We start from the raw sequence: 24,690 nt of genomic DNA on the forward strand, positions 1-24,690 counted from the left end.
TGTGTCATTGTATAGAGAACAGTGTGTGTGAGTTGGACGGTGAATGGAAAACACTGAATCACTAAACTGAGCTTGAACGGATGAGGTTTTAGTTGAATAAAAACAGTACAGGATATTTCACATTCAGATATGTACATCATGTTGTACAGAACACCAAATTATTTACAGTGTCTCATAAATTATACGACCTACCCCATAGTGTTCAGCAAAATATGAACTTGCTTGTTCCCCATCATCTAAACAAAGTGTTTTTATTCAGTCACTGCTGGTTTATTCCTCCTCTGAGGTGTGATGTTTGCACTGCTGCTGAAGGAAATCCTCCACCTCTCCTCTCCGTGCCAGGCTGTTGGCCTTGCCTTGGAAACGTCCGTTTTTTCCAGCCCCCTTCCCTTGGAGCATCTCCAGCACGCTGCAGAGCACAAAAAGACAAACGGTAACAATATGAGTGGAAGTTTTTCCAAGTACAATCTGAAGGTAGCGTGAAGTATGTTTCCTCACCGTGGTCCCATGTCTGACACCGGTCCGCTCGGTCCAGCCAGCAGAAACAAACCAGGTCCCTTTTCCTCTCCGACAGTCAGGAAGACCAGCGTTTCCTGAGACTGAAATGAACCAAATTTAACACAAAAAATGAAATGCTCATGCAGAAAAATAAGTTATTTGATTTTTTTAATCTTACCTCAGCGTTTATTTCATTGGCAATGATATTCATGAACTCATTGTCACCCTCCTTTCTGTGGATAGAAAAAGAGACGGTCATACACATGGGATATCATCTTCACCTGTCAGTCAACATTATGGTTACCCACGCCACTCAGATCAGCTGCTCATCCATTAACTCTGCTTTAACAAAGACGCTACACCTTGAGTTTTTGTTCACACTGTCAGGAAACTAGTGACTGTACTGCTGGTGGTGGTGTACTTAGGTGTGTTACTTGTGATAGCTGAAGAAGTTTCCTCTCTGTGGGTTGTTCTTGAAGTTCTGAGCAATGAGCACAGCCATGTCTCGCAGCAGGCTCAGGTTAGTCTACACACAACATTTTCACAATGGTCAGAGTTTATCTATGCATTACAAGTTACAGGCAATGATGCAGAAAATACTTTTTTAAATCCACAGCGTCTTACTTTCTGGAGTAGCTTCACAGATTTCTGCAGCTTGTCAACCGCCTCCACATGCTCATCAGGCCCAGTCCTGTTAAACGATGACAGAATTATCAAACCTAATTCTCTGTAGAGTTTCACTCAGATTAATGATCACTCAGGCTGTAACCTTACTTCAAAAGAGACACCAGGGATCGCTCTGTGCTGTAGCTTTTTTCAGCATACTTCAACACCCTGTTACCTGCCAAGAAGATCAGGTTGGTTTTGTTTTTCTTGCCTTTTTCAGTTCCCAGAAGCTTTATCACCTGAAATTCAGACAAGAGACATTTAAACCTTTTAGTTTATAATCAGAGAAAGTGTATGTATGCGTAATATTTGCATGACATATGGAAATGTGTTAGGTCATGTGATGCACTTCAACCTGCAGGTGGCTGAGGTTGGAGACATGGGTTCCACAGCACATGTTGGCATCTACACCTTCGATGTCAATGATCCGAATGGGACCAGCATGATCGTCTGGCAGCCCTCGACTCCTTACCTGGCTCACACACAGAAACAGTAGAAACATGACTTTTAATTTTTACTAATAATCCGATTTTTTTCGTAATCGGCACATTCATCCTAAACTTTTAATATTTAGGTCACTGTTCTCACAGTAAGAAGATCGTTTACCTTTTCTACAGCAGGGTCGTCTATAGCGAGAAGCTGTACGTTAACAGGAACGTGAGCTCTGATCTTTTCATTAACTGCCTCCTCCAGGGTTTTGAGCTGAGCAGGCTTTACACAGGTAGTGTCCAGCTCGATAGTACTCCTCTGACGCCCCAGGTCCCTGGAGTGAAAAACAAGCAGCCTTAAGTTTTAGTTTTCAGCTAAATTAGTCTGATTTTGTGATGGTGTGTAAATGTACCAGGATGTGGTCTTATATCCAAAAAATGTATCTGCGAGAGCTGTGATCAAATGTTGACCTATGAGTAAAAGACAAAAAAACAGTTTTGATGAAGTCAGGAATAAATATCAAGATGGTAGTTCATTGTGGGTTTATAGAGCATTACTCTTTGTTGGTCCGTGTTGCTCACCTGAGTGTTGCTGCATGTGGTCAAACCTCCTCTCCCAGTCCACCTTAACTTGCACCTCCTGACCCACCTCCAGAGGTGAGCTTACAAAGTGCACAGCATCAGGCCCCTGCCTGGTCACCCTCAGTACTGGGACGTCCCCAATCAGACCATGATCATCTGGCTGAAAGAAAAAAACAAAGCATTGTGTTACTGCTCTGATCTGAAAACATCACTACTGAAACAAGTACACATGAAAAAAATAAAATAAAATAAAAAAAAGAAGCGTACCTGTCCGCCTCCCTCAGGGAAAAGGATGGTGTCTTGAAGCTTGACATTGAAGCCTTTCAGGGTTTCCTTCTTTCCGTTGACTTCTTGTTTGAGCTCAGATGGGCAGCAGGACATCACAGAGGTGACGAACTAAAAGGAACATCATGAAATAGAAACAATCATTTCAGCTCCTGTTTAGAAAATTATGTTTGATTGATTTTGGCACCCCATGCAGAGACAAAGATACCTGAAATCTTTCACCTGTACATGTCCAATAGCCATGCAGAGGCCTTTTAATAGTCAAATATATAACTCAGTGTAAACAGTTACTGTGAGGACAGTAATTATGAGGTTTTCTACACTTTACTATAAATCATCTTGTCTGACACCTACTCCCTTAAGTAGTTATGGCACTAAAAAATACTTTATAAAAGCTGTCAGCGTCTTTGCTAGTGGTCTTTTTGCTTATGTAGATCATAGGGAGATGTCACTTTATATTAAGGTTTAAAGATAAAAACTCCAAACAGGAGCTTAACTTGCATATAAAACCGTATATCAAAACTGAAAAATCCTACTTTGCACACAGACACTTACAGCAGCTCATATATCTCCGATAAAGGCATTTTCATAACCGCGTCACTAAAATTCAAAACAGTTTTTTGTTATAGTGAGCTTGAGATGTCAGCATTACTGAGTGATTACAGGTTAACATTGGTCAAGTTTGCTATTTCTTGGTCACAATTTTTGCAAACCCCTAAACAAAGCAAATGCACACTGACCTTAATAAAGTAGTAACAGTCTGTAAATAGCTCGTTCACCCATTGATTGTAAAAGGTTTTATTACTGCAGTTAGCACACATGCTAGCTACTTCTGCAGAGAATGAATATCATCTCCTCGATCTATGTCTATTTATGCAGTTTAACTGATCCATAGTCAAGAAACGTCTGAAATGTATTCATACCTCTTTCATGTAGCAGTCTCGCTGGCACTGAAAAGCCATTTTGGAGTGTTAGAGGGGAAAAAACTCGACCCAACACTGTTTTATGTAATACATGTGAGGGAAGGTTGACAGCCTGCTACGGTAAGCAATGCAGTCCAAACCTCGCTCTATAGACTTCGGCTGATTCCTACTAGTGATAGCGTGTGGTGATAATGGCCAAGCACATCATAAAACAAAGATAATGCAGGCATGGAAATACAATGTGGTATTTAAATTGCATAAGTAGATAAAGTACTGGATATAGTTTTACATAGTTTACAGACAAGGATCTACCGTTTGTTAAAACTAGTCCTGTGCCTCATTTCTGCCATCTCCTGGCGTAATAGAGAAAAGCAATCATACAGGAGTATGGTTACAATAATATCACTATAGGTTGTAGTACACAGTTCATTATTAAGTACAAAACCTCTGTTTATGGGACACTCCACACAATATAAAAAAAAACAACATATGAACAATGCTTGTTAAAATTCATTTTATTAAGATTGACAGTGTATTGAAAGAAATATCCCCATAGAAAACATCACACATATAAACATATTATTTAAAACAACAGCATCTTAAATTTTAAGCAAAAACATAAAAACTTCAGAAATCATGGTGTCAAGATGAGAATCCAGTGAAATTGAGGATTTATGGTGGTTTCAAACAGGAGGGAGGGTGCTCTGAGTTTCAGTCAGACTGTCAAGAAGAGGGAAGACAACAAATTTAACTTTTTTTTGTTTTGTAGTTGTACTTTCCACTACCATAATTTGTACACAAATTTCCCTAATTGTTCATAAATGTCATATTTTTAAAGCCATCTGTACTTACATCACTGAGATCTCCCATATCTGGTGCTGCTCCTTTGTTACTGTTAGACATTTCCAGGATCATCTGGAAAGTCAAACCAAATTTTGACACACACACACACACACACACACACACACACACACACACACACACACACACACACACACACACACACACACACATATATATTTATGCATACACATCTGCTTGATTACAAACAATACGATGTAAATGCTAAAGAGTAAATGTTACTCAGGCTCCAGGACTTCAGGAGGAGGGTAAGGGACAAACACACTGTTGCACTTACATCAGCATATCTGTCAAACTCTTCCTTTCCCTCGTCTTCTTCATGCTCCCAGTCCCTCCAGTTATCAAAGTCTACTGAAATCCAACTGGGCTGCAAAAAGGCAGAGAAACAACTTTAAGTACACATTAAAGATAGTTTTTAGCCACATACAGTGACCTCATATTTCCTTTGATTTAGAAGAAAGGCTTATAAAATGTGTGAAGAATAACAACATGGCTGATCTTGACACACATGCTGTGTTTAACTTACCCTAGCTTCATCCTTCTGCAGGCGAGGCCACGCATAATCCGGCTTCACTTTCCTCAGCAAAACATTGATAGTGCGGTCATACACCCTCTCTCTGGAGTCCTTTTTGAAGTATGAAGAGGACAAAGACACACCTACATTCAAAACTCAGACTGTCCATTTAATCACTCTCACATCAATAAGCCTTCATTGTCATTCATGTCTCTGGAAATGTAGTACCTACATGGATCAGAACTTTGTCGTAGAAGTGCAGCTCATTATAGAAAACATCATGGGTGTCATTTTTGCAGCTGTCAGAAAGACAGGAGAGAGACGTCAGCACCAAAAAAATACTGACAATATGCAAATGAAGTTTAGACGTGCAAACTGAGTTTTAAATTCACCATAAAATCATCTTGTCTGTCTGAATATCCACCTTCACATCTCGAGGTTTCTGAACCAGAAAGTTAACGGTGACATATTTTCTTCTGTCAAACCAAATTGCTCGTGCTGGTTGACTGTTGGAAAACAAAGATTCATTTTCAAATCTGGTGCACTATCATCTGTTGCATTTTTTAAGATAAGACATTTTTCACAAAAGGATTTTCAGTGGACACACACTCATGCGTCTGTTACTTACCTCTCCTCTGGCCTGACAATTTTGGTCTTGTTAGACATTCTTACAGTTTTAGTAAAGTGCTTTTATTTTCTTTGACTAGCAGATGGCTAGAACCATGTGTCTCCTTGGGTCGTGGTTTGTGCTCTGGCGGTGTGCAGGCCCAGGAGGCTATATATAGAGCAGTTGGTATCAGCTGCTGGGGGCTTTGCCTGCCACAACCCTTTCCCCTGCTGTTAATAGTGTGTCAGTGGAACTCTCCAGAAAACAGATGCATTTACTGGGGTCCCCGACACTTCCCCCTCCTGGGTGCCAAGAGGGGGAAGGTACCTTACCCTGGTGGAACACAAGATAAGATTAAAACGTGAAAACATGGATGTAGTAACTGTTGTTTCACTTTTTCGTTTTCCAGGTTTTGCATTTTTCCTTTCCAAGTTTTTACAATGCTAGCTTTTTTAAAAGTGGTGATAATATGGGACACAAATTTAGAGGTTATAAAAAAAAAACCCTGAAATAAATGAAATGTTAAAACTCACACATGGAATATCAAAAGAAAGTAGAATTAAACAAGTAACATGTAACAAAACTAAACTCAAAGTCCCACAAAATAGTTTTTTCTATATATTTCTAGCTCGCTGTTTAAAAGCGAATTAAAAAAGTGACTTACTTCAATTCTTGAGCGAGCAATTAAAGTCTGCTTTTGAGTCCAAGTAGTGCCGAACCTTTAAAAAAAAGTGAGTAGTCTAGGTACTTTGCCACTGTTTTGGGTTTGTTTGTTTGTTTGTTTGTTTGTTTTTTCGAAAAAAAAAATACTTAGATAAGATTTTAATTTAGTTTTAAAACTTTTACTGCTGTTGGCGTCGTTACAAAAAGGTAAAAAGTATTTTTAACAATTTCTTTAAATCAACTCTATCTATCCTTGGGTTCCTTGATGCGGCACTCTGTCGCCCCCTGTTGGTTGGCCACATTTTTTCCCCACCGGAAATGCAATACTCTGCTCTGTCCTTGCAGGGAATGTGGCGCGCGAGACCCAAGCAACGCTCTGAACATACACAAACTTCACCCTGAAATCAGTCAATAATTAGTTTATGTTACATCTTTTTTGTTGATGTCAAAGGAATATTTTAACCCGCTATATTACATTCCTAAGAAGTACCGCTGATCAAGGAGAAAATGCCTCGTAGAAGACAGGTAAGAACCAATGTAGGTCGCTAAGAGGGTAACGGTAGCTAAGTTAGCAACGATAAGACTGTGAGGGTAACGAGTAGCTTTATTAAATCTTAAATTGTATTTAAACTTAAATAAGTACGTGGGTAATGTGCATGCCGAATACACCACAACACCACAATTATCTGCTGTATGTAAAAATATGAAAATCAGATACAAGTAGACGGGAGATAAATGGCGCTCTGCGTAAAACTGCAAGATACTATTATGAAGTTTGGTGACTTAGTCAGTTAGCCGTAAGAATGGGGTCAGATTAGCTAACAAGGGAGGCTAAGCTAACAATAATAACAGGCTGCCAAAGTGCTCAACGGCAAAACTGCTATATTGGGTGGAAGCAACCATATGGTGTTTGTATTGTTGTGTTTTCTGCTGTACCAAACGGTGACTGTTGTTTAGAACAACCCGTATCTCCTGACGATAGCCTAGCCGTTTGACTTAAAGCTAACAGGAGCTATCAGCTGTCTGTGGTTTCATTCGGAGGCATAATACCAGGGTTAGCTGACTTAACTGCGAAAGGCAAACCTTAACCGCTCCTCTCACACAACAACATGTTATTTACGATATGTGCTTGCTGCTTGAGGGTCATACATCAACTTCCTAGCATGCTAACCTGTTTGATTGTGCTTTGTAAAACTACTGGTGTCCTGTCTGGTTGCCAAGTGCTTAGGATTTTTTTTCCATGAGCTCAAGAATTTGAGAGTCTTTAATTGTGCTTCTTTGTCCCCTGATAGAGACACATGGTTGGGAGTGGGTCAGATGGAACTGAGGACTCTGACTCCTCTGCTGAAAGAGAACAAACCAACAGTTCAGAAAGTGATGGACACATGCCCAAAAGACAGCGCCTCACCAGAGCCTCAACTCGCCTTAGCCAAAGCTCTCAGGGTGAGGCAACATATCTTTTATTTAATATTTAAAAGAATCCCAATATATTTCATTTCAGGTTTTTAAACATACTCCTGTTGCTTTAGACACTCCAGACTTGAAGCGAGGTGTCGACCACGATGAATCTCCACCACTGACGCCCACAGGAAACGCTCCTTCCTCTGAATCAGAGCTGGACATCTCCAGCCCAAACGCCTCCCACGATGAGAGCCAGGCCAAAGATCAAACCAGCAGAGACTCTGATAAGGACCAGTCCAATCGTCCTAAACGCCGCCGCTGTCACGAGACCTACAACTTCAACATGAAATGCCCCACCCCAGGGTGCAACTCCCTCGGTAACATCTCTGCTCTTCTTGTGTTCTTTTTCGATATGATGGAATAAATCTTTCATCCTCAGACATCCTGTATTTTTCTGAGTTTACAGGGACAATTGACCTTTTTCTCCAACTTTATCGCAGGTCACCTTACAGGCAAACATGAGCGACATTTTGCTGTGTCAGGCTGCCCTCTTTACCACAATCTGTCTGCTGATGAGTGCAAGGTAGTTTCATGAAAACCCAACTATTTATTAATGATACTGATTCATGCCCAGCTTTGAGTTGTTGGTTGTTTTTATGTAACATTATAAGATATAAGCTCTGTTGTTTATCAAGTGTTTGTGTTTGCAAGGTTAGCTCAGTTAGAAAACTGGTGTGTACACACTGTAACTCTTTCATTCCCCTTCGTTTAAGGTCAAAGCTGTCAGCCGAGAGAAACAAGAAGAGGAGGTGAAGACACAGGAGGAGAGCAATTCGCGCCATGCAACTCGGAACCAGGTAGACCAAAGAATTGTTGCAAAGTTTCTGCTCATCTTATGTGTTAAAACTGGATGAATTGATATACAAGTTTTAGATCAATATGAATGTATTTCTTTCTGTATTCCAGACGCCAACATCAAAACAGAGCAGGTACAAAGAGCAGGTGGCTGAGCTGAGAAAAGGAAGAAACTCTGGCCTGCAGAAGGAGCAGAAAGAAAAACACATGGTACATCACTGCTCACTTGCTACTGCTGTGACTCTAATGGTTTAATAGTTGGGCTATATATCATTTTTATTTATAAATAAAATAATAATCTATAATATAGTTCTTTTTTTATTATTGTTTTGTTCAGGAGCATCGTCAAACACACGGCAATACCAGAGAGCCTCTGCTGGAGAACATCACCAGCGACTACGACCTGGAGCTTTTCAGGAAGGCCCAGGCCCGAGCATCTGAAGATCTGGTAATGAACTGTTGAAGTCTCCATTTATGTACCTCTGTCTGTATTTAGATTTTTAAATTAATTGTTGTAGTACAGTTAATATCTGGGTGATAGTCGTGGTCAGTTGGTAAAACTGATAAATGTCAATTGGTGTAACATTTGTTTGGTGTACTGCTTCTAAAAAAATGTGATATTGCACAAAAAGTTGAAATGAATATGAGTTTAGCAGTACTACTGCTACAACTAACACTACACTTGTTATGCTTTGTGCTTACACCATTTGTTAATTAAATGGATCTTATTCTTTAATTTGTTAAAAATGGTAGAAATGTCAGATAAAATACTAGGCCATCAACAGGTTGTTTTAAAGCATATATCTGATACAAACCCAACATGATGTTTTCCTTCTGGTAGGAGAAACTGCGTATCCAGGGTCAGATCACTGAAGGCAGCAACATGATCAAGACCATCCTGTTTGGTCGGTACGAGCTGGACACCTGGTACCACTCACCGTATCCAGAGGAGTACGCACGTTTGGGTCGTCTTTATGTTTGCGAGTTCTGCCTCAAGTACATGAAGAGTCAGACTATTCTCAGAAGACACATGGTGAGAGACAGAATGAAATCTTTCATACACCTTATTTTTGAATACCTATATGTATTTTCATGAGGAAAATGTGTGATGACAACGTGCGTCTGATTCAGGCCAAGTGTGTGTGGAAGCATCCTCCAGGAGATGAGGTGTACAGGAAAGGAGCCATATCTGTGTTTGAAGTCGACGGCAAAAAGAATAAGGTAAGCAGACTCTCATTAGTTTCTTTGCTCAAGTCTTTGCAAATATTGGTAGATGGGCTGCATCCAGGCCACTAAAGCAAACATGTCAGTGACGTCCTATTTTCAAGCAAACCATAATGAAGGGAGTGTCTGCTGTTTGATCCCCAGATCTACTGCCAGAACCTGTGTTTACTGGCCAAGCTCTTCTTGGACCACAAAACTCTCTATTACGATGTGGAGCCTTTTCTTTTTTACGTCATGACTGAGGCCGACAACACGGGCTGCCATTTAGTGGGATACTTCTCCAAGGTAAACAAAGACAACTGTTTGGATTGACGGTATGCCCGTTCAGTGACCTCACTTATGTATTGCACACAAAAGTAAAAAAAAACAAGGCACATGAATAAGATATAAAGTGTAGCTGTAGTAGAAAGATGTGAATGCATTCTAAAAATCATGGTCCCCAATTAAAAAGTAATACATTTAAAGTATTTTGTGGAGGAAAATTGCAGATTCGAACAATGTAGTGCTCAGTGTGGAAGTTGTAAAAGATGAAAAATTTTGGTTTCTGTACAGAAGTCACTGTAACGTATCTCTCTTTTTATTATTTGAAGGAGAAAAACTCTTTCCTCAACTACAACGTGTCCTGTATCCTGACGATGCCGCAGTACATGAGGCAAGGCTTTGGGAAGATGCTGATTGACTTCAGTACGTGCATGTTTCACTTGTCTTATCCTGTCCATTTATATCTGTTTCAAACACAGTAAAACTTCACATAGATCAGAATATTCAACTTTCATGCTCAACAAAAGTTTAAAACTAAAATGTTTTGCACTTTAGTAGGAGGGTTGTTTTCCAGTTGCTGAATTTCTCTTCGCTTGTTTAAGGTTACTTGCTGTCCAAAGTGGAGGAGAAGGTGGGCTCACCAGAGAGGCCACTGTCTGACCTGGGCCTCATCAGCTACCGTAGTTACTGGAAGGAAGTGTTACTCAGATACATGTACAATTTCCAAGGCAAAGAGATCTCCATCAAAGGTAAAATGAATCCCACAGTTTTTGATGCAGACATGTTTATTAACACACAAAGGGGTTTCAGGAACAAATGACGTACACATGATAAATATACAGTGAGAAAGACTTTAACTGTGGTGATATTTGTTACACAGAGATCAGTCAGGAGACAGCTGTCAATCCGGTGGACATTGTGAGCACCCTGCAGTCTCTTCAGATGTTGAAGTATTGGAAGGGAAAGCACCTGGTGTTAAAGCGACAGGTGAGGTTTTGCCGATAATGCATCTTTTTTTGAAATACATGCAGCAACATGCTGGAGGTACAGCTGATTTTGTGGGGTTGTCATTTCAGAAAGACAAAAATAAAATACATGAGCTGTTTTTTTTGTGACAGAAAATTTCCATAACTGTAAATAATATCTTTTTTAATTTCACACTATAAGCTGTTTTATTTCATGAACCCTGATAACAGAGCATCTGTGTTTTCCTCCCTCCTAGGACCTGATTGATGAGTGGAAAGCGAAGGAGATCAAGCGAGGCAACAGCAACAAAACCATTGACCCGAGCTCACTGAAGTGGACCCCTCCTAAAGGGACATGAGCACGAAGATCCTCAGGCTACTGAACTCACCTCCAGCCTCACCAGCCACAAGTAGCCTCGACTCACAAACTGTCAATAAAGACGAGTGCTCTTTCGCTTTCTTTCCTCCATGTTTTTCCTTTTCTCTTTTTGTGTCTCAGCACAGTTTTTTTTTTACTTTTGTATCTTACCCTTGTTTATATTTTAGTCTCCTGTTACAAATCTGATGAGTTCAGAGACTTCCTTGTCCTCTTTTTTTTTTAAAACTGCTTCTCCTCAGCTCTGAATGTTCAATGATAAATGGTCCAGTGTGGTGGATGACATGAATGTTTTGCTTTTCTCATGCAAAAAAAAAATCCCATACCTACATTTGGCAGCATTACAGGCTGTTAGTTTTTGTATTAATCAGATAACTGTTAGCATGAAATGAAAATGTAAGCTGAGTGTAATCTGAGAAACGATGTATGGTGACGTCTTTGGTTGGTGTTGAATTGTATAGATGAAAAGAATAATGTACTTTTTTCCAGCTCCATCAATACAGGAGTTGAATCCATTCCTCCGATGAACCTGCCAAACAATGGTGCATAAATGAGAAAAGACGATACCACTGTAGAAGTCTACGTAGGAATAAAACAACCTCAGGTTTTTGTACCGATACAATCTCACCTTGCTCGTGTGGTTTCTCCAGAACATCAGGTGCAGTGGTTGTTGCAGACCCAAATACTCTGGTTAAAACTTCTGCAAAAAGCAGACAAAATCTGAGCTCAACATACGACTGAATTTACTTTTTACTTTTAATCATAGATGTTTAATGTGTATTAGCAATTTGATATTTTTAATATCAATAAAGCTGCCTTGATATTTTGACATTAGTTGTTTTATGTGCTTACTGTCGCTGGAGATGCTTCTTCCCATTAGGCCCACAAACATTTCTCCTTTATTTCCTACAAATGAAAAGAAGATGCTCACAATGAGAAGTACATTTGTATACGTGGTGTAGAACGCAGAATCCCTTTTTTGTTTATTCACTGTCTTGGGTTGTTGGGAGTTTAATGGAGTATTACAATAGAATGGAAACAAATGTTTTCCAGGCTGTCTCGTTATTAATTCAAAAAGAGCATCAAGCTACTCACGTCTGTTCATCTTCATCTGTTCACTTTTCTTTTCACCTATGAAAGGAGAAAAAAACTGTTTATAATTCCCAAACAGCCAAATTAAAATTAAGTGTATACAGAACAATAATTGTAGAAATTCAGATTTAAATTACTCTTTTAAAAAAAGGTTATTAATTTATTGTAGATATAAAAATGAGTCTTGAGACCTCCTGAACGTTTCCCCATTAGTCCGTAGAAGCGGAGGGCTTTAGCTCTTTTCATCAGACCGGCCATCGGGTGGGTCAGACCAGTGTCTGCTGACTCGTCCTAACAGACAAGAAATTAAAAAATAGTATTTAACAACCATTATCTCACTGCTGTTTAACTTGAAACACATTAATTAAGTTACATTGTATTTATACTGGTTGTAATCCCATCATAATTCATTCCCCTCTAATAGGAATTTTAAAAAGTTGTCCTTACAAATGCTTGATTCAAACTCATTCTTACCTGCCAGTCTTCAGACAACCCCCTCTCCTCGTCTACAGAAGAAGCCTGATAAGTTTGCACCAGAGCACAAAAAGTCACAACAACCAGATGCAGCTTCCAGTTATCCATCTCTCTGCTACACAAAAATACTTCAGTTACTTTTTTTTAAAATAGATGAAGCTGAGAAATGTTTAAAAAAGACAGTATAAAATGAACCCCTGCTGCTTCGGTTTGTCCTGTCTACCCTTTCTGATCCCAGGGTGCATTTATACGTTTATATCCTGTGCGAACAGACCCCTCCCCCTTGTGCGTGATTATGCACATGCTTCCATAGCATTCAAAAACCTCCAGGAAAACTTACCTTGGTCTTTTTTTAACAGCTGCTTAAAATGAAAAATAAACTGGAAAAAAGATTAAATGTTGCAATATTTAATTGTTTTTTTTCTTGAGCTGTTGTTGGTGAGCCAGGATCTCATATGAATATGTAATTGCAGAATTAAATCAGAGAAAAACTGACATGCTCAATAATATTTAAGCTTAAATATTTACATTTGGGACAGTCACCTTTCATCTTTACTTTTATTGGACACCTGTCCTGGTATTGGTCTAAAAAGATTCCCTGTAATTCATTTGTGACCTTGTGATGTGCACATGCTACTTTGATATGAGCGAGGACATGGTCCTGGGTCTTTGAGCCAAGCTTTGCAAACATAACTGCTGTCTGCTTTGAAGATAGAGCTTTATTAGTCAGCCAATTGACTCTGTGAACCACTGCTTGTTCTGTTTATTGAGCAGAACAAAGAGGTCAAAGGTCATATGGGCTTTGTATTATGTCTGCCAGAAGTCAAATGATGATTTCCCAAACTCCAACAAAAGGGCTGTTGACACTGTGATGAAATATGAATGTCAGTATACAGTTTAATAGTTGCATCTATCGTAACCTAAAGCATGTACAAAGCGTATGAAATGTACATGATGTAGAATGATTTATTTTTCATCTCCTGAGATAATTATCCTGTTGATAAACCTTTTCATGCTCTTTACTTACTTTGCTCTGTTTTGATAAACACTGAGCTCTTATTCCAACACTGCAGCTATAGAAATTACTGGAGAGGCAATTACTTGACAATCTGGGCTCTGTGAGGACACCCACTTGAAACAAAGCTGACACACACATGCGATGCTTTGATCCATGCACAGGTGCTTCTAAAAGCAAGAAAAGGCCCAGGACAATTAGGCCTGAAAGGCAATTACACCTGAACAGCCCTCTTGTGCAAGCAGGCTGACCCACAGTTATCATGGAGAGCTGAATCAAAAGGAATCAGAGAAAAAATTTGCATGTGAAATGATTCGGTCACAAAGAGCTGGCTAATGACAGGACGCTGCATTTCTATCAAGTGACGGAGAGAAAGGGTTCAGATTTTTTTTTTTTTTTTTTGGATATGTTCTTTAGTCAGTTGTTACATCAGATATCCTGCTCATCTTCAGATATGTGACTCTTGAAAAACATTAGTGCTCAAAATAAACAAACAAAAAAAAAAACCTTAAAAGACAAGTGGTACAATCTTGAGACAAAAACATACAGCTAAATGTCTGTGCCAAACAGATATATGCTGACAAAACAATACAGTTAACTTCACTCAGTAGCATCATTATATGCACTTAGACAGTTTCCTTGAAGCCATTGTTTGTTTGGTTTTGTTTCATGTGGCACTATGCTCTATCTGCCATAAAAAATGTGTTGCGAGTTCAGCCATGCAGGCCAATGAGCACTTAGAGGCGTAGAGTGGCCAAACCGCATACTGTTGAGGCACCAGCATTTGGACTCATTTGGTCACTTTTCAATGTAGGAACTGATTTAGTTGGATTTAGATGTTGTTATGTAAGTAGATGACGCACTGGCTATCACAAATTCCTTGTATTTGTAGATGTGCGTGGCAACAAAACACAGAATATGATTCTGCTTACCCCTGATATTCTGGTTATTCTGGTTAATGTCACGCAATGAATTAGCATAATGTTTTCTGTCAGAGAAAGATGCTAAATAGATTTGCATGAATCCCTTTGATTCCTTGGTCAAAGAGATTGATTTTTGGTCTTTTTAGCCTTTTCATTTTAATTTTATTATCATCCTTATTAAATATTTTTTTTAAGTTTTTATTTTTATTTTTGATAAAATGAAAACTCAAAGTATATAATTTCTCTAAATTTATTTTATTTTTCAACTTTAAGTTTTTTTTTTTTTTTTTATTTCTTTATTTTTTTTTTAACATGAACGTAACGACGTTCACTTGACGTCAGCAATGAACCGTTGACCTCTGCCGGTTTTGGCTCTGTTTGGATCACGTGGTACACAGTCGGTTTGTTCCGTGCCTAATATCTCCACAGCATACGGTTTGGTAGTTTGAGTTGTGAAAAGAATAAAAGTGTGCTGGTCTGTGAAAAGTAGTTAACTATGAACCTCGATGTTTCTGTTATAAATAAAAACAGAGTAAAGTGGAAAGTCGCGGTGGTCACTGAAGGTTAACTTTAACATTAAGAATGCTAACAACACAATGAAATAACGCTTATGGAGTTTACTGAGTGCTGTGAAGTCAAGAGGAATAATACACCCAGAGGAGCTGCGTGAAACTGTGAGTAATGCCTTTAGCTTAAAGTTTGATACGTGTGTTTGGTGCGTTGTGAGTCATGCTAATGTATGCTACAGTTAGCCTGGAGCTACCAGCTAGCTGGCGTCTTGTCTGTTCATCCCAAAAAGTTTGATGCATCTGCTTCTGGTCCATGCAGTATGAGTTACTTTGGATTTCAACGTAGTTGTTTGTCGTGGTTGTATATAAGTTGTTTTCTTGTTCAAAAGTAGCAAAGAACTGACTGAGATAATGATGACAGTATAACGACATCCCTTCAGCCATTGTCCAGGGGTAGCTGTGTCTTTGTTTTGTCTAATAAGAAAAAATGCATCAACTAAACTACACAGTAAATTCTTATCCAGAGTGAGTTAATCAACTTGAAATTTGATGGGTATAACACTAAAGAAATTATAGTTCCAGTTGTTCCTGGATAATCCCATTGGCCTTTTTTATGTGTAGATTCATTTTTATAGTGAACAACATACCATGGTGTAATCAAATGCCTCCACCCTTTTCTTATACAGTCTTTAGTCTTTTCATTCCACATGTGCTTTTTATGATAGAAATTCTTTAGATGTCTTCCTTCAGTTTTCTGTGAAAGCTTGATTTTCAAACTATTTTTTCTATGCAACAGTGTGAGTAACTTGAATTGGTCATTTTTACAAAATCATAAAAAATAATCATCAAACTGTTACTGTCTGTAACTCACTCTCCTGGATTTTCCAAATTTATAAATCCTGCAGTTTCTGAAGTTCCCCCTCTGTTCTGCTCATGAGTTGTACCAGATATCCTCATCAGTTTACTGCTCTGGGGTGAGTCTTGTCTCTGAAAAAGCATTAGCTACACTCTAGCCTGACACAAGGTGTCGCTGCCTGACAGAACCATTTTTTTACACCTCATTGTTAAAGCTGAGGGCCATAAGCTCCTGTTGACAGACGCTGTGTTATCAGATGAGCAAAAGCCCGACACATGCTTCTCTGTGGTGAGTTTAGACTGGAGTGCAGATATCATCAGCTCTTAGTCTGACAGAGCGGCTTTAAGGCCGATGTTAGACCTGATATCTCCACACAATCTGGTGCATCTTAACGCTGACAAATGAGTCCATTCTTGTGACAAAGTGGGCTTAAATACAGCTGGTCTATCAAGAATAGGGAAAAAAGAGAAAGGGAAGCCAATACATTAATGTAGATGTTTATGTTAAAGAGTTTCTCCAGAGACATTTCAAAAGAGAGATGCAATAAGGAGATACGAAGCCTTTACAGTGCTGCTCCTGCCCTATTCAATGATCTTTTAAACCTTTTAGTTTTTTTTTTATTCTTAACAGCAGAGTCAACATTGAATAAAAGTAAGGATCAGTGTTCAAGAAGATAGCACAAATTGTAACATCATAATTTGTGTTTCTTACATCAAAAAAGCTCAATTACTTACTTATAGTTTTTTTAAATGGCCCTTTTCCTTCAAGTCATTTATCTGTACTTTAAACTTATGAATATAAAATAGTTTTACACATTTGACTTTTTCTCAGAATCAAAAACTGTTTAAATGCAGATGTGGTACCAACATTCCTCACCTACTTTTTGTGATCAATTAATTCTCAAAAGGTACCTGTAGCAAACAAATTCAGAATGTGAAACTTTGCACCAATTTCTGCAAGAAAATAGAAAATTATGATTCCTCTATCATGGTCACATGAAACAAATTTGGTTTGAGATCAAGAACTGTTCGCAATTTAAACGATAGGAAATTAGGATTTGGAAATTAAGATCTGCAACGTTCTAACAAAAAAGACTCCTCATTGGTTTGTTATGCTGTTGCAAAGCAATTCTTTGTGTAATTTAATGCATAAAAGTTGCAACTGTTATATCTGTGATGAACTACATGACACCCAGCAGGTGGCAGTGTTGTCCAACAGATAAAACTTGGACTCCCAAACCTCCAGGAGCTGCCACTCCAAGCCTTTATCCTTCTTCCACCTCACAGCAGATCTTTCCAGCTGACTTATAAGTTCTCATAATGAATTTATGTCCCTGAGCTTTTTTCATGTTTCTACCCCCAAAATGAAAGAATGTGCCTGTACAGCCTCAGTCAAGGGCAGTGTAACCAGATTTACGACTTGTCTTTGTGTTTTAATGGTCTACATTTGTGTTTGGTTTGTAAGTTTAAAAACTGAAGTGCCAGCAAACAACATTTTTTATTTTACCACTTCACATAAATTATGATATTTGTGAGTGATGTTTTGGCGAGATTGAGTTATTGAAAGAAGAAAATGTTGGTGTTGTAAAAAACTTCATGTAATGACATCTGTTTGGATCGCAGTGAAAACAAAAAACAACCTCAACCTAGAATTTGAACTTTCATCACTATACAGTGCTACTCCACGCATTATTTCAGCTTCTTAGCTCAACTGCTGAACAAAATAAGCGATAAAGAAGGAAAAACTCCACAACACCACATCAATCTCACGAGCTGAAAAGAAATTGCTATTTATTTATTCTCACGTCATCTAAATGAGGATGAGACTAATTGTTTAACTAGCCCTGACACACACTACAATAGATGAGACAATGTATCACAAAGACTGTACAATGGTGGGCGGTACAACCTTGTGAACATGTACCTATAAATTATTGTAGGAGTCTTCTCTGTCGCAGTCCGCCTGAGTCCCTCCTAACTCTCTCGCTCCCTGAGTTGTTTTTCTCGTTTGGTGCCCTGTGGCACTTTACTGTGGTTTCTCCACAGAGGCGTACATTTGGCTCTTCAAGGCTTCTCTGAGAACAAAATACCACTGTCTGCCTTCGCATGCTCAGACCAAGGGGGCTTTGGGCTGGTACTGTGGTGGTTCTGGTGCTGTTTTTTGTGTCGAAGAGTCTGAAACAGGCCGAGGTCTTGGGACCAAAAGCTGCTGAAGATGTGCATCTCCTAACTGGTTGAATGTTGTTTTCATCACTTTGCGATATAAAGGCATCCCCCCTGCCTGCAGACTCCAACATCTGCAGGCTGTGGATGTCTTATCATGATGGTCACGCTTGTTTGGAGGTGATGTCAGGTGGCGGAGGTTCACTGTTGCTTCCTCAAACACTAAAGGCAGTTGAAATATTTGCTGTGAGAGGCCCAGGCTAGCGGCAGCTGATACATTTCTTTGAAGTGATCTTAGATGCTTGTCCAGGGTTTGTGTTTCAGTGTTGCTAACACTGATGGGAAATGTTTAGTAGATAACACTTCCTCTGTGTTGCTTTTTTTCCCCGCATCTCTGTCACTTTGAGTTCCTTCATTGCTGAATGGTTGGAATTGTGTCATGACCTTTACCAGTTTAATATTTGCATATTGGTACCAACTCAAAGTTACATTACAGGTTATGCTAGCTGCTTGCTCTGTTATTATTTTGTCACCACTGGGCGGTTATGCAATTACATGTGGTGTGCATTTGGTCACAAGAAATCTACTTCAAACACTTTCCTTAGCTAACCCCCTGATATTAAGGTTAGACATTTACTCAAATAAATAGGTATTATTTGTTTATGTGGTAGGCTAAGCTAGCAGGCTGTTCGCTTTTGCTTCCTTTGCTTGCCAACAGCCAAGAGCTTAGTGTCAGTCTTCTTATGGAAAATCCCAGCAATGAATGAAGCACTGACTTACTTTCACTTCTTTTGCTTGTGCACTTTTTTGTATTTCAGAGAAGTCCGGTGGCACTATCATCCAGGAATAAATGTGATGTATTCTTTTAAGATTGATTTTAATAGGTAGACTCCATAAACTGTTTAAAACATGGAGTTAGTCTCAGTGATGTTGATCGTTGGTTTCTGAAGAAGTGTTATAAAGTGGAAACATGGCGTCATGGTCACTTTGGAAATGCTGACTCCAGCTAACTTTGGGCAAATCTAAAAAGCAGCAAAGACGTTAGAGCATTTGGGGGTTTTGCAAACACAATGAGGTTGGAATTTGGTTGTGGGTCAAACAACGAAAAGTTAAGGAACCTCCATCTGTGTATGACAAGATACTAATCTGGTTAAAGGAAACAACGACTGGGTGGGCTTTTACTCACAGGCAGTGTCCCACAAACACAGAGGAAGCTGGACTCAGCAATCCCTAATCAATACATGGATTTATTGCAGAAACTGTCATGTCTGAGTTTTTTACAGATTAGAACCAAAAACATTAGAGATTCTTAAGGAAACTGAAATTTTAAAGATGGTTTAATCAGAAACTAATAAAAGTAATAAAGACAACTGGAAAGGCCATTTCATGTTCAAACAACGAGGATATTTTTATTTTCAGGATGTCAGGATTACAAAGTCAGCTGGTAAAAGGTCTCAGTTTGGTTTGGTGATTGTGGCTAATGGCAGTTGTACTAGCAGCACAGCCAACAAAAGACTCAATAAATATATGCTGAATCATACTGTGTAACCATAGACTGTATGATAAATGGATATAGACTGTGCACCATCACTTGTCTGTTTTTGAAACAGAGTTTTAGAGTACATCGTCAACAGGGGCCATATTGGAAATGGGGCGGACTTTAAGCCTCCACACCAACAGCTATAGGGCACCCGCTTGTCAAACAGCTGAGCCCTGCCTCTGATTGGGCAAACTTGTGATATTAATATTTTCTTAACTGACACATCAAATAAAAAAATTCACTCAGGCTGTTTGAAAAATCAGCTTGGAGACATTTTTGAACCAGACTGTAGACATTTTTATTTATGCTGTGAAAACAGATTTTTTTGGATTGGTGTTTATGTGGTTTGTGGTACTTCTTGCCTTGTTTGAGCCCGATATGTTTGTAATGTAAATGTCATCAAACCTGAAATGTAATAACTGATCAAAGATGTAACAAGATGCTGAGCCCAAAAAGTATTTTTTGATAACATTTCCAGCACTTTTGTTACATTGTCAACCAGTTATTACACCTCAGGTTTTATTCATTTTTTTTGAAATATAACTTCAGATTGTTGTTTAAAATCGAGCTCCAACAAACTTCAAGGGGACACTTGATGAACTGCAAATTATAGCAGTTCCACACTGCCTCATTTTTTAGACCAAAGGGTGCTGCTTATGTGTAACATGGCACTATCTGTTATTTGTGCTTGTTTACATCTAGGTAGTTGAGCTTTGTAGCTTTATAGCAGTCAGTACTAACCTACAGCTACAGCCCAAGCATATGTTAACTTTTTTTTTTTTTTTTTTACAAAGGCTTCAATTGGGTCTTCTTTGCTTTTTTCCAAGAGGACAGTTGAGGTACTGCGTTTTTGGGCTTCATTTTCAACACTTGAGGCTGTTTCGTTAAAAACTTTGCCCATTTTTTATGTTTGTCTCAACTCTTAATTCGTCTGTCCAAAAACTGGATTCTGAGCATCCCTCCATCATGACTCCTAAGATGATCATGTGTAGTGTTGGTCATCATTATGCTGCCCTTTCCCAGCCTCATCACTGTGCTAATCTGTTGCTTCTCTGGTCAGAACCCACCACTCCCCAGAGGCCCACACTTGGCCTCTGTTAGCCGTGTTCCTGTTTGCTGGGCTCTTGTGGCTTCTTCGTCACTCTCAGCTTATGGCTGCGTTTGGTCAGACATGCTTACTTTGTCACCGAGCCAATCACCAATTCATTCCCAAAAAGCCTCAGAGGTTCAAAAGCCAAGTGCATAATTGCTCCTTAAATCAATCTGCAAATTTGGTGGGATCTGAGCTCGCAAACACTCAGCCTGGAAGCGTTTATTCACGAGAGATGGTCGTGCGTGGTGCGTTCAGAGCCACAGAGAAAGATACGTTCAATTACTGGCATGTGGTTTACATACATTTTATATTAGGCTTAGTGCTGTTCATCCCATTTGTCCTCATCTTTATGGGTATCACTGTGTTTCTGTGGTTTCTATTGGTGGAGAGGCCACACAGCGAGAAATGAGTCCCCGCTCTGAATCTGTGAAGGTTTGAGAAACATTCCCTCGATCCGTCTTCATAAAGTGTGTGAGAGACAGAGACAGAGAGACACTGGAGGCAGACGGTGTGGTTGCTGCAGTGTCACTTTAAAAAACAGACAGGACTCATCTCCACCTTAATAACAGCTCCTACACACACACATACACACACACACAAACACACACACTTTGATGCCCAAGGCTGTACGAGTCCTGCTTCTCTGTCTCTCTCTTCTGAGTTTTTCTGTCTCCTTTTCCTCCTTCCCTCCCTCCGTCTCTCTCTCTCTCTCTCTCTCTCTGTCCCCCTCCTCCTCCTCCTCCCCCTCCTCCTCCTCCTCCTCCTCTCCCTGCTGTATTTGCAGGCAGCTTTAGTGCCAGACACCCTGAGGCAGCGGTAGCGCCAGCGAGTCTTCCCACCTCTGTTTTTGTGGTGGGAGATGACATGTCGAAGCTTTGAAGGGCAGGGGAAGGGAGGGAGCAGGGGGGAGGGAACGGGAAGGGGAGGGGAGGGGAAGGAGCACATCACTCGGCGTGGAGGAGAAGGGACCCAGAGCAGAGAGAGGATGTCATGTGGCTTGCAGTCCGCCCAGATACTCTCTCTGTCTCTGTCTATGTGGGCAGGCAGGAATGGCGACAGGAAGCAACCCCCCCCCCCCTCCCCCCTTCTCTCCTCCTCCTTCCTCCCTTCATCCTTTCCTACCCTCCTTCAGCTCTTCACTCACTCTGTCACTCACTCCTCATGTCTCCCCTCTTCTCCCACCCACCCCTTTTTTTTCTTCCTTGTCCACATCCCACCTTCCACCTCTCCCAGCATTCTCTCCAATCCTCTTTTTACTGCCTCCTCTTTCTCTCCCCCCCCCCTTCTCTTCTTCTCTCTCTGTTTTCTGTCTTTCTCCCTCACCCACAGGCGTGCCAGTGCATCATAACTCATGGGTGTTGAAGTCTGCTGAGGTGTGTTGAGGTGTGTTGAGGTGTAAACTGTGAGTGAGTAGCAGACAAAACATGTTTGATTTCAGGTCCTCGGGCATAACTCATCCTCTCACCTGAGAAAGGAAAGCAGCAGTACTTTTCCGAAAAATAGTCTGCACAAATAAGAAACTTATTTACTTATTCACAGAGCTCTTTTAGAGCTTTACGGTAAAGACAGGATGAGTGAAACAAAACTCACAGTGCAGTTACACATTAATACTCGACACAAAATATCACTGAGGCCTCGCTTGTCGTCTTGATCGCCTTTCAAACCTGTGAATTAAAGCTCCTGTGAGGAACTTTTGGTGTCTGTTAAGTGTGGCGCCCCCTGTGGACAAAATATCTATGAAATCTAACTGCACATGAGTAAATGTTGTTGACAAATCTCTTCCTGCTCTTTTTGTAGTCGGACACATCACTCATTTTGATTCTTTGCAGTGGAAAAAGTAAACACAGACTGTTAATCCCCTCATCTGTCAGCTACGCAGTGCACACTCAGCAGCCGAGATTACGGACGTTTAAGATAACCAAATAGAATTAGTGACATTTTCACTGACGGTCCATCAGTATTTTCGGTTAGTGATTAACACCTAAAAGTTTTAAAAGTGGGTCGTCAGGTTAGCTAAAACTAAGCATGCATGTGTTTTGCCAAACAAATCAGGTTGGTGAAGCCAGGCGGTCTGTCTGCGACGTTACTTTATTTTTAAGCTGATGATTCAGCTCTTCAAATTATAACTTCTAACTTTGATTGTTGGATTATGATTGTATGCTGATGACTGAAGACTTACAGACTGTGCTGAACACTGTTGAAGAGTGGTGATCGAGACAAAGCGGTTAGCTCATTATAGGCAGATATGCTACGTAAGAAGTTTTTTTTTTTTTTTTTTCCTTTTTTTCCCTTTTTTTCTTTTTTTCCCTTTTTTCCCTTTTCTTTCTTCTTTTTTTCCTTAAAAAAAAAAGAAGAAGTTACTTTTTTAACTTTGGGCTAATAGTGTTGTAATTTACAGATCAGTATACACATCTTTGCTTGATGTGAGATGAACGCATGATCTTGAAAGAAGCAGTGAGTGTTCTAGCTCAGTGAGCTGGTAGATCTCTGGGATCTGTATTGACCAAAGTTGACTCTGTGGTGATCTGTGATTTAATACACAGCTTGATAACAAATGTGTGTCTGACTATGCTTCTTGTGCCTGGGGGTTTGTGAAGACACAAGTCGTTTACATCAGCCTGGCCGTGTACAGATATCTGCAATGGAAGCCTCCAGATTTTGGACTTAAGTGTAAAATATTCTGGTAGGAATGGATTTATTTCAGAATAAAACACTCTGTAGATATTTAGTCTAAATCACAACTATGTACTTGTCATGTAAAGAAGACTTACAGCGTAGAATCTTAGACAAAGATCCCTGTGTGGATTTTTCCAGAGGGGAGCAGAATTTGTTTCTTATTTGAGCCCTTGTTTTCTTTATGTATGAACTTTTTTTTTTAAATTGTTATCCATTGATGTTGATTTCCTCTGGTGTGATAAGTAAAAATATGAGTTGTGCTTTAGAGCAGAAACATTTTTTTTCACAGATTTGATCTGCAAAGCCTTAAAGAAATCAGAATACAATAATTCAGACTGAAATATGACTGTAATGAATTATTGGACCACTGCAACTGTATTTCTGGTGTCTTGTAAACCCACGAGGGCTGGGCCTTTTGTGTACAGTCAATCATAAATACAAGCACAGATGACAGAAAGCTTCCTGTAGTGTGGTGTTCTAACGATAGCCCTGTACAGAAAACCAATTCAACATTGTGAAGTTTTGCGAAGGTGTCTTATTTTTCAAACCTGTCAGATTTTAATTTATTTTGGGGCTTGGAAATAATTTCTATGAAATATCTACAAACATATACACATCCATCTTATCTAAAAATTCACCTCACCCCCTGATAAAGTACCTGGAAATACCTTTAAGGTGATCAAATGTTTTTTTTTTCTTTTCTGCTTGATGATTGCTGTGTTGTGTTTGTGTATCTGTAGGATTAGCGCCGACGCAGACAGGATGGGGCCCACACAGAAACCATCAAACGTCCTCTCAGACACGCTCTGTTGTATGTACGCGGTACCGTCTGGGCTTTGTTTGACGCGCAGAGAAAACAGACTCACAGTCTAGCAAATAAAATGATGAAAGGAAAGGAGAAGCTTCAACTGAGGTATAAAAAAGTTTCCACTGACTTTGATTTGAGCCTCTGATGGTACTTCAACCGTACCTGCTGGCTCTAATGTGGCTGCTTTCTCACCTGCAGAATAAAGTTGTACACTAAAAACAAAGACAGGGACTTTTTTAAGTGGGTATTTTTCAAAGCAGAGTCAGAACACGTCGCATTTAACTTTATAGTGTCCAGAATGAGCGTGCTGATTGGCTGACTTTCATTCTGTGAGTTTCCGAACAACAAAAACAACACAGGACCAGTCGCAGCCTGAAGATAAAAACAAAAGTGTAAGCTTCCTTTTCCAGCTCAGGTGAGCTCACTCTGCGCT

The 24,690-nt window shown here is 39.7% G+C and overlaps 3 protein-coding genes across 4 annotated transcripts; 1 reads left to right on the forward strand and 2 right to left on the reverse strand.

The window, feature by feature from the left end:
• Position 1: 1 nt before the first annotated feature.
• aarsd1 (alanyl-tRNA synthetase domain containing 1) lies at positions 2-5,492 on the reverse strand. The gene is made up of 17 exons (XM_074663750.1): positions 5,386-5,492; positions 5,150-5,263; positions 4,990-5,056; positions 4,770-4,868; positions 4,521-4,610; positions 4,235-4,297; positions 2,442-2,570; positions 2,175-2,334; positions 2,006-2,063; positions 1,771-1,927; positions 1,520-1,636; positions 1,273-1,403; positions 1,123-1,189; positions 933-1,024; positions 677-731; positions 499-599; positions 2-409 (listed from the first exon to the last, which is right to left on the reverse strand). The coding sequence occupies exons 1-17, from the start codon at positions 5,421-5,423 to the stop codon at positions 271-273; spliced, it is 1,677 nt and encodes a 558-aa protein (XP_074519851.1). The 5' UTR covers positions 5,424-5,492; the 3' UTR covers positions 2-270.
• Positions 5,493-6,314: 822 nt separating this feature from the next.
• kat7b (K(lysine) acetyltransferase 7b) lies at positions 6,315-11,884 on the forward strand. Its single transcript, XM_074663747.1, has 14 exons — positions 6,315-6,552; positions 7,320-7,470; positions 7,557-7,805; positions 7,929-8,011; positions 8,202-8,285; positions 8,395-8,493; positions 8,621-8,731; positions 9,125-9,316; positions 9,415-9,504; positions 9,652-9,792; positions 10,098-10,191; positions 10,371-10,517; positions 10,649-10,755; positions 10,991-11,884. Exons 1-14 carry the CDS (start codon positions 6,535-6,537, stop codon positions 11,090-11,092), a joined length of 1,668 nt encoding a protein of 555 aa, XP_074519848.1. The 5' UTR covers positions 6,315-6,534; the 3' UTR covers positions 11,093-11,884.
• LOC141785421 (uncharacterized) lies at positions 11,500-12,881 on the reverse strand. 2 transcript variants are annotated; one of them, XM_074663749.1, is made up of 6 exons: positions 12,676-12,881; positions 12,393-12,492; positions 12,205-12,240; positions 11,962-12,015; positions 11,738-11,809; positions 11,500-11,638 (listed from the first exon to the last, which is right to left on the reverse strand). In XM_074663749.1, exons 1-6 carry the CDS (start codon positions 12,781-12,783, stop codon positions 11,604-11,606), a joined length of 405 nt encoding a protein of 134 aa, XP_074519850.1. In that variant the 5' UTR covers positions 12,784-12,881; the 3' UTR covers positions 11,500-11,603. The 2 variants fall into 2 exon arrangements, with proteins under 2 accessions (XP_074519850.1, XP_074519849.1); XM_074663748.1 differs by having other exon boundaries at positions 11,604-11,809.
• Positions 12,882-24,690: the final 11,809 nt, after the last annotated feature.

Source organism: Halichoeres trimaculatus, unplaced genomic scaffold, assembly GCF_033239565.1.
Source record: "Halichoeres trimaculatus isolate MK-OKI-2021-1 unplaced genomic scaffold, fHalTri1.1 fHalTri1_scaffold_23, whole genome shotgun sequence".
Lineage (NCBI taxonomy): Eukaryota > Metazoa > Chordata > Actinopteri > Labriformes > Labridae > Halichoeres > Halichoeres trimaculatus.

Coding starts and splice junctions, on each gene's coding strand:
- aarsd1 (XM_074663750.1), bottom strand. CDS start 5,423: ATGTCTAACAAGACCAAAATTGTCAGGCCAGAGGAGAG. Junction 1,190..1,272: donor TCCCTGGTGTCTCTTTTGAA/GTAAGGTTACAG, acceptor ATCGTTTAACAG/GACTGGGCCTGATGAGCATG. Junction 600..676: donor CCAATGAAATAAACGCTGAG/GTAAGATTAAAA, acceptor GGTTCATTTCAG/TCTCAGGAAACGCTGGTCTT.
- LOC141785421 (XM_074663748.1), bottom strand. CDS start 12,783: ATGGATAACTGGAAGCTGCATCTGGTTGTTGTGACTTTTTGTGCTCTG. Junction 12,241..12,392: donor AATGGGGAAACGTTCAGGAG/GTCTCAAGACTC, acceptor CTCCTTTCATAG/GTGAAAAGAAAAGTGAACAG. Junction 12,016..12,204: donor ACAGATGAAGATGAACAGAC/GTGAGTAGCTTG, acceptor TTTCATTTGTAG/GAAATAAAGGAGAAATGTTT.
- kat7b (XM_074663747.1), top strand. Junction 7,471..7,556: donor CCTTAGCCAAAGCTCTCAGG/GTGAGGCAACAT, acceptor CTGTTGCTTTAG/ACACTCCAGACTTGAAGCGA. Junction 9,505..9,651: donor TCGACGGCAAAAAGAATAAG/GTAAGCAGACTC, acceptor TTTGATCCCCAG/ATCTACTGCCAGAACCTGTG.